Raw genomic sequence first — 14,602 nt, 5'->3', positions numbered from 1 at the left:
AGCATTTGGGAAGGGGAATTAATGATGTACTTGGTTGGTGCCTCAGGTGATTAAAGAAAATAGAAAAAAAAAGTCAACTAATGAAAAAACCAGGCAAAGATGTATTGCTGTCTCCTTGGGTTAAAGTGACCAAATGAGAGAGAAGCCTGCATTGTGCAGGATTTTCCATAGAAGATGCCTGAGGGAAGGAACATGCTTGGAGCTTAATGGAGGAGGGAGAATAATGTGGCTGAGTGAGCATATTTAATTCAAAACACTGGTGGCAGGAAGAGGCTTTGGGACCCAGAAAAGTGAAATTAATTTATTTAGTTATTTATAAATTAATTTATTATTTAAAACAAGATATACTCTGCTCCCAGATTATACACTCTGCTCTCCAGAGTGTCAACAGTTATCTGTACCAATTTAGACAGCACTACAAAAATAAGAATCTTCTCCAGTTAGCACCCAGTTGTAACAAATAACATGTTTATCCCACTGAGTCATGCCAGAGACAGATGAGAACACTCTGTTCTCATTAGAAATGTAATAATTATAAATTCGCTAAGATGCCACACTTCTTACATGTCTTCACTTGCTTTTTTTTTCATTTTAGTTTGCCCTTGTTATTAAGCCTCTCCAGGCATTCTTGTTACCAGGCAAGCCATGCTTGTGGAGAGGTAATTTATGGAATCATAGGCATCCTGCTGCTAAACAGTCTGCTTTAAGGCTCCTGCAGCAGTCTTGATTTCTGTGTTGTAATCCAAACCGCGAGTTGCTACTTCCTCACAAATTCCAAAACGATACGCAAGCAAGGTTGCTGTTCAAAAGGTAGATGATTCAGCACTGCTCAGGACATGAAAGTGTCTATGTTTAGGCAGCAACTTCCTATTTCAGGTGAATATGTAAGATTTATCATTGCAGTTATGAACAGTGAAGAACTGAACTGAGGGTCCATATTTGAGTTCAATCAAAATAGGCATCCATTAGGTGAAATCTCAGGCATTTCATTGGTGCATGGGACTTGATGCATGTGGCCTGAGAACCCAGATAGGACAGCATTCTGCCTGCGTCCACCTGATGCTGCTTCATGTTGAGGGAGGGAAAAAGAGCACACATGGAAAGCATCTGAAAAGGAATGCCTGAGAACAAACATGCACAGGTGAGTAATTTCTGAAATGGCCTTTATCTCCTTCATATACACTTTCCAACACATGACCTCTCGACACATGTATCCTTGTTTTGGTTTATTACTGGGACAAACGAATATACTTCTCTATCTTACCATGCCTGTTTTAACAGGCCATGAGTCAGGACTTCCCGTGGGTGTAAGGACTAGTGGCCAGTTCTGCCCAATGCAGGAGGTACTGAATGAAAACCAATGGTTACACAGTTTTTAAGAGATCTGATTGGAAATGGATCCGGTAATCTTAAAGCTTACAGGTGTGGAATTTGAAGACTGTCACGTATCTGTACTTTGTTATAACTTGGTTCAGCTAGAAATGTGGAAAGCTCTTACTGGGAAATTCAAAAGCAGTTACCAGACTCTTAAAATAGGACAGAACATAGGGACAATAACAGGTTTGGTAAAGTGCTGGTAAAGTGCTAATAAAATGTTAATAACTAAGTCAAAATTATTTATATCAGGTACAGCTTATGTTTGAGCAGTTGAATAAGAGGCCATTATAGCGACACCAAAGGCAAGGGACTATATCTTCACTAAGAAATGCACCGCATGCAAAGTTCTCTGAACATGCTGTCCTGTGGTGGGTCTGGCTGAGCTGGAATTTATTTCCCCATAGTAGACCTCACAGTGCCGTGCTCTGCATTGGTAGCTAGAGCAGTGTTGATAACACGCCCATGTTTTGGCTACTGCTGAGCAGAGCATCAGCACTGTAACATTCCTTCTTCAGTCGAGGGCAAGATCCTGGGAGGGGACCCAAGTAGGCCAGCTGACCCACACTGACCAAGGGGGTATTCCATACCATAGGACATCAACCCAGATATAAAAGCTGAGGCAAGGAGCAGGACCGGAGGCACTCACTGTCTCTGACAGCTGCCTGCTGACAACCATTATGTGTGCTGGAGCCCTGCTTCTCAGAGAAGTGGCCGACCATGGCTGCTTATGGGAAGTAGAGATTAACTGCTGGCTTCTGCTTTGTGCGCGCGCACGCTGCTTTTGCTTTGTTTTTTTGCATGAATATAAACGGCCTTATTGCAACCCATGATTTATGTTGTTTCCTTTTCCCACCTTACTCTCTCCCCTGTCTGGCTGGGAAGGGGAGGGATAGAGCAGCTGGGTGGGCACCTGGCGTTCAGCCAATGTGAAACCACCACATGTCCTTATATCAAAGCTCATATATATGGAATCTGATCTCTTTGGCTTTAACAATACTTAATATTCCCCAAGAAAGTACCATGATAAAATAAAAATGGCAACTTTCCAATTTGCCATTAATTGACAGTACCTTGACAGAATGGTTATGAAAATCTGTAATGATGATTTCATTGTTGCTGTTTACAGCTGCAAAATGAGGACCTGCAATGCAGAAGAAGAAAAAAATAAAAAAAAATAACAGTAACATTAAAACAAAAAGTATTGTTAAATTAAAAAAAAAATAAATTCAGCCTGCCAGGATATTATGTTTGGCTTCTGAGCAATAACAGTCAAATTGGGAATACCAGTTTCAAAGTAGGAGTAGTTTTATTTCTTTTTTTTTTTTTTTTTTTTTAAAGCTCAGGATGCTTTTTGTAAACACAGTTTCTTTTTCAACCAGTTGTCAGCTATTGTTACCAAAAGCATTGTTCATTTCTCCCTCTCTTGTATACATATGACTATACAGAGATTTATGTGCTTATTAACAACTCAAAACACATAGTGCTTAGGTATAAAATGGTGTATACACTGAAAATAGTTCTCAAAAATGTTAATGTAAAGTCTTAATTGAAATATTCTATGCTCTTTGTGCTCACATCTTACAAGCATTTCAGATAACAAGTTTTAGGATAAATACAAAAGTTACATAGAAGATCATTGTCATGGAAAAATGTGCATTTTTGGTTTACATTGTGTATTGAACTATGTGTGCAAATTTGACTAATAAACAAATGGTAGCTTGAAAACAGGCAAGTCCCCAAATCAAAATACTTCATTCCATTTTGAGTTATTAAACAGATCAGAACTCAGTTTCAATTTTCAGAGTGTATCAGGGTAACCTATAAAACAGATGAAAGCCCTTACAATGAAAAGATCTGAGTATGGAGAATTGACGTGTTTTCTGTTGCATACAAGCAAGGAGAGGTGATACATTTCTCAAATGCATTGTTAGGAAGTATTTGCACACTTATATTCAGGAGGTGTTCTTATAGATTTTAAAATGAAAGAAATTCAAGATACCCAGAAAATCTAGCTGTGTTAGAGCCAAAGTGCTCATAAATTATATATATTATGCCATAAGACATTGCAAGAGATATGAAGATAAAAACAGTTATACCACTGCTACATGCCTCTCTTATACTGTGAACCAGTCAGAACATCAGACCAATCAGACTACATACTCAAAGTGACCCAACACCTGCAAAGTGACCTGCATATGTAATTTGGCATCTTCATTTCAAATTTTGAAAGAACAGCTTCTCACTTAAAATACATCAATTGGGTTTCTTTTTAAACTTAATTGCATGTTCTACTTGAAAGACAGCATGTGCAAGCAGTCAGTTAAGTGGCAATTTCCCCGAAGTCACATTGGCCATTGCATAACTGTGTCTTCCTGATCTCAATCTTAACACTATCCCATTACACTCATTTTCTAATGAGTGGGAAGCTACCACTTGGGGCATTGGTTTATGTGTATCTGATCACTGGAAATACAAAGCACAGTGTTTGAGCTGATTATCATGAACAGCTTAGTGTGGGCATTACTAAGCACTTATAAAATGCTAGTTAAGATCAGTCTTTCTTGGATCACTGATCTGAAATGCTTCCAGACACAGAGAGGTAGATAAAACAATCTGGTTACAGCTGCATTTGCAGAACAGATGTTGCAGTCTTCCTGACCAATTAAACAAATGGTGAAGTGAATAGGAGCTGTATGTTTAGTAGAACCTCTCCCCAGAGGATAAATGAGTAGGATATAGCATCTTCAACATGCTCAAACATCATGCAAATGTGAGCAGAAGAGGCAAGAAAAGGGGATTTACATATTACCATCAAGTGTACCTGCAAACTGCTTGTCACCATTTCCTCGACTACCAAACCTGGTGACTATTTTCCCATTTGGCTGGAAGATGAAGACACAGCATGCTTTATTGTCCACTACAATGATGTGTCCGTTACGATCCACTGAAACACCTTTAGGGCCCATGAGCTTTCCAGACCCAATTTTGGCCTAAAAGGGAAAATACAAAACAGGAGAATATGTTGGCATGGTAGAAATTAGTTAGTACATTTTGAAGATTGTATTACAGGCACACAGCAGGATGGAGAGGCATTTTTGTCATTAACAGTTGGAAGCAATTGTTTTTATCAGTTCTTACTGTGTACTTCATAATATTTTCTTCAGCTGAAATAAAGACTGCTTTATATACATCTTTTCTGGAGTGAAAAATCTGCCACCTCAGCAACTGAGTCCAAACATACAACTCAAAAGAAACACAATCATGTGTGTCTTGACAAACTACAGCATCTGTCAAATGTCTGTATATCCAGCATTAGGGTACCAGCAGGATAGGCAGACAATCAGAAAAGACTTCTGCCTCCTATTGCATTCTATTCCTGAGTCCAACAACCACCTGATTATGGACAGGGAAATATGCCTCCATCATTGCCTGCATTCAAAGCAGTCAGAGTTCACTCTTAGAGCAACAGAGGTGGGTGGGATGTAGGCTATGATGTCCTCTCTTCCCTTTCTTGGGTTCATGAAACACCAACACCTTCTGAGTGCTCTCGGCAAGAATTTGAGCAGAACTAAATCTCAGGCTAACCTCTCTATCTTCCACCAGATCCACATCAGATTGCTTCACTTTCTGCTTAGACACATCAAGTGTCAGCTGAAAACTCCAAATCAGAGAGGATCATGCTGCCAAACAGCAAATGAATTCATCTTTGAAACACTAAACAAATCAAAGCTTGCTCTTGTCATAGGTAAATAAAATAATTTCCATCATTTTAAATAGGCCTTGTGACTACCAAAACCATCTGCCAGCATAACCAGCAACAAATACTGTATACAATATTTCAGTGGAAAAACATTCAGTGGAGATGAGATGGATCTCACACAGAGTAGATTATTTGGAAAGGTTAGAGAGCTGTCAAATCAGAAAATGTTAGAACCAATTTTCAGGAGGATCAAAAAGAAGGGGATCTAAGAAGAGGATCTAAGCAACAGAGCAAACAGAAATAGAGACAAAGCCTTCAAAGAATCCATGAACTATCTGGGCATATACCCAAGAAGATTCTAGGATCACCTCACAACCCATTCCACATTTTTCACCATTCTGCTCTTTTTTTAGGCAGCGATTCTATAAACTGTTCTAATCTACATAAAATCAGTTGAGTTTTGACCTTTCAGTTAAAAAAGGTTGTTTGGGTTGGAATAGAGCAACTTGTGTCCTGCTTTTGGTTTTGTTTTTTTTTTAATTGATACACAGATTTGGAAGTCTGTGGTTGGTTTCAAAAGTCTGGTCTCTTGCCAGCGTCTTTACTGTACTGAACAGACAATCCACCAAACAGGCTGTGCTGAAATTATGGATTCCAGAACTTTCAGATCCTGTAGTAATTTGTGAGAGACACGACCTACAAAGGGAGGTCTATATCTTGGTGAAGAGTATACTTTTCTGTTTCTATTGGAATTTAAATTACATAGATACTAAAACACTCATCTTGTTTATGAAACAAGGCCATTTTTCACCTCATTGCCTTTGCAGAGTGGGACGGATCACCACATAGGACAAGCAATGCTTAGAATTATAGAATCGCTTAGGTTGGAAAGAACCTCTGAGTCAAAGCATTAACTTAACACTGCCATGTTCACCATTAAACCACATCCACAACTACCACATCTACTTCTGACTTCTCTGCCCCTCTCCTCTACCTCCTGCAAGTCATGAGTAGTAGTGGAACCTATCAAGGTGGGACAGATTGCAAAGCATGAAGAATATCTATTACCTAACTCATTTCTCTGATGTCCCTAATGTTTTCAAAGCAAACAGAAGGAGCTCTACTACCCTTAGTAAGTCCCATGCTCCTACTCCATGGTACATTCTCATAGGTGGAATTGCAGGTAAAAATAGGAACTGTCCTAAAATAAAACCATCTGGGCTCCCTGAGGATGTCTGGTACCAAGTCACTACACAGCCTCTTTCAGTCTCAAATAAAGAAAACTCCAGGGAGTAAATCTTGCAGCTTCAAGACTATGATTAGCCAACAATGGCATCATGAGTCTGTTTTATGTTCAAGTACATACACGGTTATAAATTGCTAAATATTTAGGCAAAATCCACCTAGTTGAATCATGCTAAAATATTCCCTGGAGAAACTATTAAAAATTACTTTGTGTTCACCAGGGGAAAGATACCAGCAGACCTACAAAATGTATTCAGGTTGCATAACAACAAAGTAGCAAAAACATAAATCAAATGCAAATCAGTAGATTTATTTCCTTTGAGGTGCTTAAGTCATATTCCCTTCTTTCCTCTGGGATGTCCGTGTGTTTGTCTGCTTGTACATTGCACCACCTCCTTACCATCTTTCCAGGATTCCTATGGAAAAATAACTCAGACTCGTGAGTACAGTGACTTCCTGCCCATATAAACACATATGGAAAAATAAAATGAATAAATCACATACTACATTAATGGGCACTCAGTGCTGAGAAGAGTAATAAAAATCACTGGCCTTGGACCAGGATTTAAAATATAATTTGCAGGCAGCAATAAAGTATATCCAGCTAGAGTTTGCAGTGCCTTTTACTAAAAATCTCTGTTTCCAGTTTAGATCAAAATATGCTGACAACACATTACTGGGTCTGGCTGAACATATTCTTTGTATATTTTTATTTCAGAAGGTTTCTTAGAATTATAGGTTTGATTATTTAGAACAGAACATTATGAAACCCAGTCACTCCTGTTAACTGTATGAATGGAAGTATTTTCAGACTTTTCTGCCATTAGAAATGAATACAGTATAATGAATCATGTGAACCCATAATACAAATAATGTGTTTAATTGAATTCAGTCAAGGACATTATGTCCCTTCTTTTATAGGCTCTTAGGAATTTATACTGTTTTTCAAATATGTGTTTATAAAGTCACCCTACCAGGCTGGAAAATATTCTAGTGTGGGATATTCCTAGAGGTAAAAAAAAAAATCAGCCAGCCTATGTAAAATTTATAAGGACTTTTCCACTGTAGAAGTAAGTGTGTTTGGGCTTTAAGGTTAACTCTACCAATCTTCTTGCTGTCTGAAAGGTTCACGATTGTCAGGAATTAATTATAGACTTCCAACATACCATCTTTCCCTGTTTGAGAACTTTCCTAATAAGGATATAGAGCTTTGTTACACACTGCAGTATCACACAATACATGAATTTATCATTCACGTAACCACCATAATTCAACTGTGACCATTTAACCACACTACCTATTGCTATCTGGACATGCAAACAGCTTCAAATAGCTCTTTCTTTAATTCTTCTAATGAGACAAGAAAAAAAAGTCTGACATATAAAATGTTTCCTTTCATCTTTTTCCGCTCATCTAAACTTGATCTTGACTTGCAGCCCTGTTTGGTTTATACCAGCTATCTTATACATAACTCTTCAAGACTAGGAGAAAAATAATTCTCGGAGGACTAGAAGTCATTCTCTTGGCTCTGTTGTCCAGTTCCTTCACTAGGTTTGAACACCACACTGGTAAGAAGCTACTGCTTCACCACGTGCTCTCTCTTTAGCCTAGAGATATGTCTGCTGTAACAGTTTTCTTAAGCGATTTCAGAGTATTTGACAGGGGAAGCCAGCACTGCTATATGCCTTCTAGAGATGAGGAAAACAGAGCACTGAGAAGTGAAATGGAAGATCATTAGTCACTTGTGAGATCTGTGGCATAGCCAGAAATAGAAGCCCCAAATCCTAAGACCCTATCTGAGTCTTTACCACGATAATACAGTCTCTCATTTTAAAAGGCTTGTGTCTTGGTGCAACCTTAGATTAGTGTTTGTCCACCTCTGCATTATGCAAGTTAAAACAGCCTTGAGAAAACAGAGCTCTGTCTCTGTTGCTGCCAGCAACTGAGGAAGGTGACACTTTTCTGCCTGGCAGTGGAGGTTGCTGGGGTGAGTCATGCCAGTGCTGTAAGCAGGGAGATGCCTGGGCCTGGCTCCAGGGAAATTTGCCTTCTGGCTCACATGACTATTAAAATGCCACTAAGAGAGTAAGTGTAAGTAAATACAAAAGGAAGGGGACAACATCAGAAATGGTTAGATTAAGTTCAAAAGAGACCCCTGATAATGCTGAGTTAACAACTAACAGGCCACCTGCAGAGGTCTTATATAATGACTTGCAGGCACAGTCCTTTGAAGGGAATGCCATTCTCTCTCTCTCTTTCTCTGTTATCTTAGCAAGTGCTGCCCAATTTAATCTGACAAAGCCTCTGTAAGAAATACCATTGCCAACACACAAGAAATTACAAGGCTTTGCCCAGTTCCCACAGGCTAGATCTGTTTATACCTATGTCCTGTGTTTCAAATATATTTTATATAACCCCACCATAGAATATCCTGAGTTTGAAGGGACCCACAAGGACCATTGAGTCCAATTCCTGGCCCTGCACCATCATGCCCAGTACAAGCCCCATCCCTTACAAGCCCCATCCCTTCCATGCACCATCTTACAGCCTTATCCTTGGTGGGCACAACCTCCCAACCCTGTGTGTGTGTCCCCAGGGCTCCCCCAGGCCCTGTGCTCCCCCCACCCCCACCCCTGTCCCCCAGCACAGCTCACTGATTACACAGCGTGCAGTACAGCATCCCCCTCAACCAGCGCTGCACCAATACAGGATCCACTTCTCCCAGAACAGCTCCCCAGAGTGTGGACCTGGTCCCGGTGCCCATCCTTGTCTCCATCCTGGTGCTCCCCTTGCCCTGCTCCTGCTCTCCCCACGCACGTGCTCTGCCACCTGCCCTGCACCCAGCTCCTGCATAGATATGATTATGCCTATTCTCCATATAGAAAATACTTCTGCAAACATTTATTTTTTTCTCTCATAAATATGGCTTATTGCATTCAATCTAAAAATAGTGTTTTATAACATTGATGTTTCATGTCTCATTTAATCAGTCCAATTCTAAGAACTATGAAGTCCAATGCATTAACTTGTATAAATCACAAAAAATATTGCCAATATTGCATAGCTTTTGCAATCCAACAAATATATTGACTAAAATAAAGCTAGGCTTCACAGAGGAACAACATTCATAATTAATTTTTTATTCAATACCTCTGTCCCTGCTGGTAGTATATTGCACATAGGGTCCTGACTTCTCTAGAGCTTTTTCCTCCAGAGCTGGCACCATCCAAAATGCTGGATTTACAGCATGTCTTGAGAAGGAAGGAAAACAAGCCCTCCATGCTCTGTGTTCAGATCAAGCCAGTTTCACATTAAAGATGTTAATAATTATTTAAAACACACTTAGGATATTCAGCGTATTTGGATTCTTAACTAAATTACATCTTTCTTTGGGTTTGTTTTGGTGTTTCCATTTCATTCAAGGACTTCAACCAAAGCCAAGATTTTCCTGTGTAGCTGCACATTTTTAAAATTAGTTGACAAGGAAAATCACATACTCTCTGCAAATGTGATTTGTACTTTTTTAACACTTGCATTGCATATTAGCATTGTTTTAGTTTTGTTTCAAGTCTGTACATGATCTGGATACTTTTAAAAGCACAGACATCAGTTTCTCAGATGGAGGTCACTGAGGACTATACAAGCACTATCTCCTATTTGCTATAGCATTTGTCACTTTGCAAAGACTTTTCAAAGGCAGGCCATTTCTTGGTGCACACATGAGCAGCTCAGGACCCAAGTTTTTGCTCATTAGACTGCCAGAAAATTAGCCAAATAGGCCATTTCTCTCTAAAGTAGGACTCTAGAACTAAGAACTTACGGTAGAAATTTCCCTGCAGATCCATGATCCCAATGACCAGTGAGTACTGCTAACTGCTGCTATAGGGTGGCTCTTTCTAGCATCACCACCAGACTTGGTAACATGCATTCAGAGAACAGCATCAAATACAGGCAATATTTACTTGTCTCTGGAATTACACCTGAACCAAGAAAAATAAATACTGCAGGTTGACAACCATAAATACAGCACAGTAGCTGCCATCTTAATTTACTCCCATTAAAGGGATCAGAGGTGCTATGAAAATAAGAGGTGTGCTTTCCTCAGAATTTCTGATTTCTGAAACCTAAGACATTATTACGGTATTTCAGTTTTTCCAGTCATTGCACAATCACACAACCTAAAACACTCCTGTCTGTGCTGTAGAACTGGAACAACATCCTGAACTGCCCTTCCTTGCTTTGACTACCAACAGAATCCTACATGAATTAGACACTTTATTTGCTGATACACATGGAGTGGAGGAATGCATCATCAATCTGCTTCTTTTTCTCCTCCATATGTCAGTGCAGAGCTTCACATACTCCTCATAAGATTTTGTGTTTGTGTACACACATATCTGCGCATACCTTTCTGTACAATCAGAGTACTAATGACATGAAGGTTGTTGAGCTAGTCCAACTAGACTTGATGGCACTAGCTATCCTCGACCATAAGTTATAGAAAGGAATCCAAGCACCTAGTATGCAGACCTGTAAAGTGGAACATATTGTCTCTACTTGGTATAAGATTAGCATCACAACTGTGATCTCCTCCTATTAATTATACAACATGGCTGTGTCATGGGTTTCCACATCACAGCAATGGAATTTAGACTAAGTTACATGCAGTCTCTTGAAAAACAATGTTACTTTGCATTCCTTTGGAAGACAGAGAAAGCTCAGGAGAGTTCACATGGTAACTCGTACCTTAAATTTTCCATCTGATGAGAATATGCTAACCCATTTGTTATCATAGTCTGCAATAATGATGTCACCACTGGGATGCACAGCCACTCCTGTTGGCCGCTGCAGCTGGCCAGGAGACCTTCCTCGTATGCCAAAACGACTTTTGAACTGACCATCATTGGAAAATATCTGTAATAGAAAACATAAGTTTTAAAATTAAGTCTCCATATTACCATCACCTATTTCTCGGAGCTTAGATTTTAGAAGTCACTAATGAACTAATGACTATATTCAGGAAGAGATCTGGTAACTTGAAGCACTTTTACATAGTCTATATTTGAAAGTGATATGTCTAATTTAAGAAGAAGCTTGCACTTGAACCCTAATTTCAAAATAAAGAAATTCTCTGCACTTACATTGCACTGTTTCTTCAGTGACCTCAAAGTACTTTACAAACAGGCTTAGTGAATTAAGCTTCACAATGTTTCTCTCAGCTGGTAGAAATTCCATATTACAAATGAGGAAACTGAGGCACTGAGTGACTCAGCCACAGTCAAACACTAAGTCTGTAGAAAACATAGGAATAAGTTCACTGGTTGTGCCCCCAAGCCAGGTAACTAGACACTGAAATTCCTCTGAAGTGGCTGCAAATTATGAAGCGTGAGGGTGCTGATGAATATTTGTCTCTTTGAAAAGGCCTGGAAATGAGTTCTTACAGCATGTGGCTTGCTGGTTCTCACATACTGAAGAACAAGCCACACGCTGCTGCCGTGTTCATTGCTACCACATGGGCAGCCTGAAGAGCGATGACAAATTGTTAATGGTAAAAAAGATGCATGGCAAGCAAAAAAAGAAAAAACAGCTTGATTTTCACACAGGTTACAGAAGCCAAGAAATTATGGATGTTAGAAGTGCTACCACAGAAAAGAGTTCATCATGATATCAGACAGAAAAGTCAATTAAGTACACTAAAAGCCATTTGAAAATTACATCTATATGTTTATTCTTCTATTTGTATTTCCTTAAGAAATTATATTTGTGGCACCTTACCCTAGATTTATGTTTGAAAGCATGGGGAAAAAATTTACAATGTAAAATTATATTTACAAAAAAGCGTTTTTCCAGATTATTGCATGACTTTTTTTTCATTCATTGCCAAATATCATAAGGAGAGGAAATAAACTCTGATATATATACTAGATATAGTATACATCTGAAAAAGATAGCTGCAGGTCAAGAAGATAGAATGACAATGGATGATAAAAAAATTGAGCTTCCCTTGTATTTTCTATATCTGCTTGAATTGTAGAAAATGTGTCTTTCTGGGACTACAAAAAAGGCAGAGGTGTGGGGGCAGGGAGAAAAAGAAAAACACTGAAAGTGGCATATCCTCATACCTGCACACACTGGTTGTTACTATCTGCTATTAATATTTTTCCATTTGTAGATGCAGCTACACCTTGAAGATTTGTAAATTCCCCTTTGTTTCTTCCTTTGGTGCCTAAAAGTGAACACAAAGCACATAAGAAATCAGGTTAGACAGGACTAATCAGTTAGGACCTAAATGTCAACACATGCAATTATTACATTCCTGATCTAAAGATTTCTATTTTGAAGAGTTCTTATCACTGCTACAACTTCAAAGAACCATCTCAGTAACAGATCCACAGTTCTACCTGCAAGAAGGGATTATTCATATTCTTCAGCATGTATGCCATCAACATAATTACCTCTTTGGCTTTCATAAATCAGTGTTCACAAATTGCCTCTTGCATGAGAGAAGTAGTAAAAGTTTTTTTCCTAAGTGATGGACTTTTTTTAAACTGTGGATTTTTATTCAACTGAGAAGGAAATTAAAGGGGTACTACCGTGGGAAAATATAGACAGAGGCTAAGATAAGAACTTGCACAGATTACACAGTTTTAGTACAATCAGCTAAGTCTCTAAAACATATCACTTTGGATGGGGCCACTGCAAGAGAGGGAAGTTTCCTATTTACTCATAAACATAACAGTTTTCAGTCATAGGCTTTAAAAATTCCCTTAGCAGGGAAACTCAGATGAAGAATTAGCTTTGAATGACTGGGACATGTGAGCCAATGAAGACCATCACCTGAAGACTGAGTGCTTCTGCAAAGACCTTAGATTGTTTCATAAAGCAGTGTCCACACACAGAGGTCTCATTTTAACCCAGGACAAATGCAATAGTGATTTACATAGAACTATATGTTGTTTCCCCAATGGCTTAAGGTGATAAGGAGTTGTAAAATGTCAACTTTTCATGAAAGTTCAGTAAGTTTAGGTGGCTTATTACTTAGATGTCTGTTCTGAGATGTTCCAAGGAGCATCACAGAGCAAACTGGTATCTTTAAAAGATCAGCCTCATAATGGCTGGTTCAAAATACACCTGGAACACAGGATATCCAAATTCCTGATTTGTTTGTAAAAGAGGCTCAGGGGTCTTTAGAAAAGACTGCAGTTATGATCTTAGACTCTAAAGTTATGCATAATGAATGAATGAATTTTGAAACAAACAAAAAACCACAAACCAACAACCAACTCTATAAGCTGTTCTTTCCAAGACTTGGATGCATTGCTGATTTTCCTGGTAAAATATTTTTACAAGCATTTACTGGCTGTGTATTAACTGAAAAGCTTGTATTTTATTTTAGTCAGTCCAAAATATCCTGGAGCTCAATGATTAAAACTGTTCTGACTGTGATGCCTAATATAAGACATATATATTAGGTCTAATTTGTGTTTGGCTTTCATTAGGGATGTGTATGCTCATAACAACTCTTCTTTCTTCTGTGGTGATGGCTGTGGGATTCATATTTCCTGTCACTGGCTAACAAGTAACATTTAATTTCTCTGTACTTGCTGCTGCAGGAATGTCCCTTTGTTTCAAGACTTATTTTCTTCAACTCCATCTGCTCCATCCTCTAAACAAGGCAAATGCTTCTCAATTTTTGCACTGCAAGGAGAAACTACGTATTCAGGGAATAGTGAGTTACATACCAATTATATTACCCATTCTTGAGCCATTTCTGTGTATTCTTTTAATAAGCAGTGCCCAAGGGATACATGCAGGAATTTTTTTCCACCATATGCTAATGATAAGTTTCCTTTTTGCCTTTTAGCCAAAGAGAATGGAAGAAAAGGGAGAAACATTCCTTTTACTACTGAGAGTAAAGGGAAAACATTTGTTAAAAAAGAGGATGCATAAGCTAGAGCATCTGGAACCAACTAGCACAAACTTTATGGAATGTATGGTCCTTAGCCTTAGAAAAATGTTCTTGAAAGTCAAGTAATTTCATTTTTAAAGATAAGAGAGACCTATATAAAGAGTTACTGAGTGTTCTTCAGTGGGACCTTGTAAATATACATCAAAGGAAAAACTGAAGAAATTACCCAGGAATGCCACAGTCACATTTCATAGTCAGCTTAAGAAATTTAGCAATTTACTAGCATAGTGTGTAAAAGAAATTCAGCTTCGTGAAATGTCCTTGTACCTAGCACTTTGCAGCTATTAAACCTATCACATAGGTCCTAATTT

General features: G+C 38.6%; 1 protein-coding gene across 17 annotated transcripts in view; it reads right to left on the bottom strand.

The window, feature by feature from the left end:
* TRIM2 (tripartite motif containing 2) overlaps positions 1-14,602 on the bottom strand; it is a 91,313-nt gene that overhangs the window by 6,339 nt on the left and 70,372 nt on the right. For 14 of the 17 annotated variants that reach the window (XM_064652251.1, XM_064652252.1, XM_064652253.1 and 11 more), the window contains 4 exons: positions 12,445-12,548; positions 11,069-11,236; positions 4,187-4,367; positions 2,448-2,518 (listed from right to left, as the gene is read on the bottom strand). In XM_064652251.1, coding sequence (XP_064508321.1) covers positions 2,448-2,518; positions 4,187-4,367; positions 11,069-11,236; positions 12,445-12,548 — 524 coding nt within the window. The remainder of the gene's footprint in view (positions 1-2,447; positions 2,519-4,186; positions 4,368-11,068; positions 11,237-12,444; positions 12,549-14,602) is intronic. The other 3 variants (XM_064652265.1, XM_064652266.1, XM_064652267.1) reach the window with 1 other exon arrangement.

Source organism: Pseudopipra pipra, chromosome 4, assembly GCF_036250125.1.
Source record: "Pseudopipra pipra isolate bDixPip1 chromosome 4, bDixPip1.hap1, whole genome shotgun sequence".
In the NCBI taxonomy this organism is placed as follows: Eukaryota; Metazoa; Chordata; class Aves; order Passeriformes; family Pipridae; genus Pseudopipra; species Pseudopipra pipra.
Note: the sequence above shows the minus strand (reverse complement) of the source record. Positions and strands in the feature narration are given on the sequence as shown.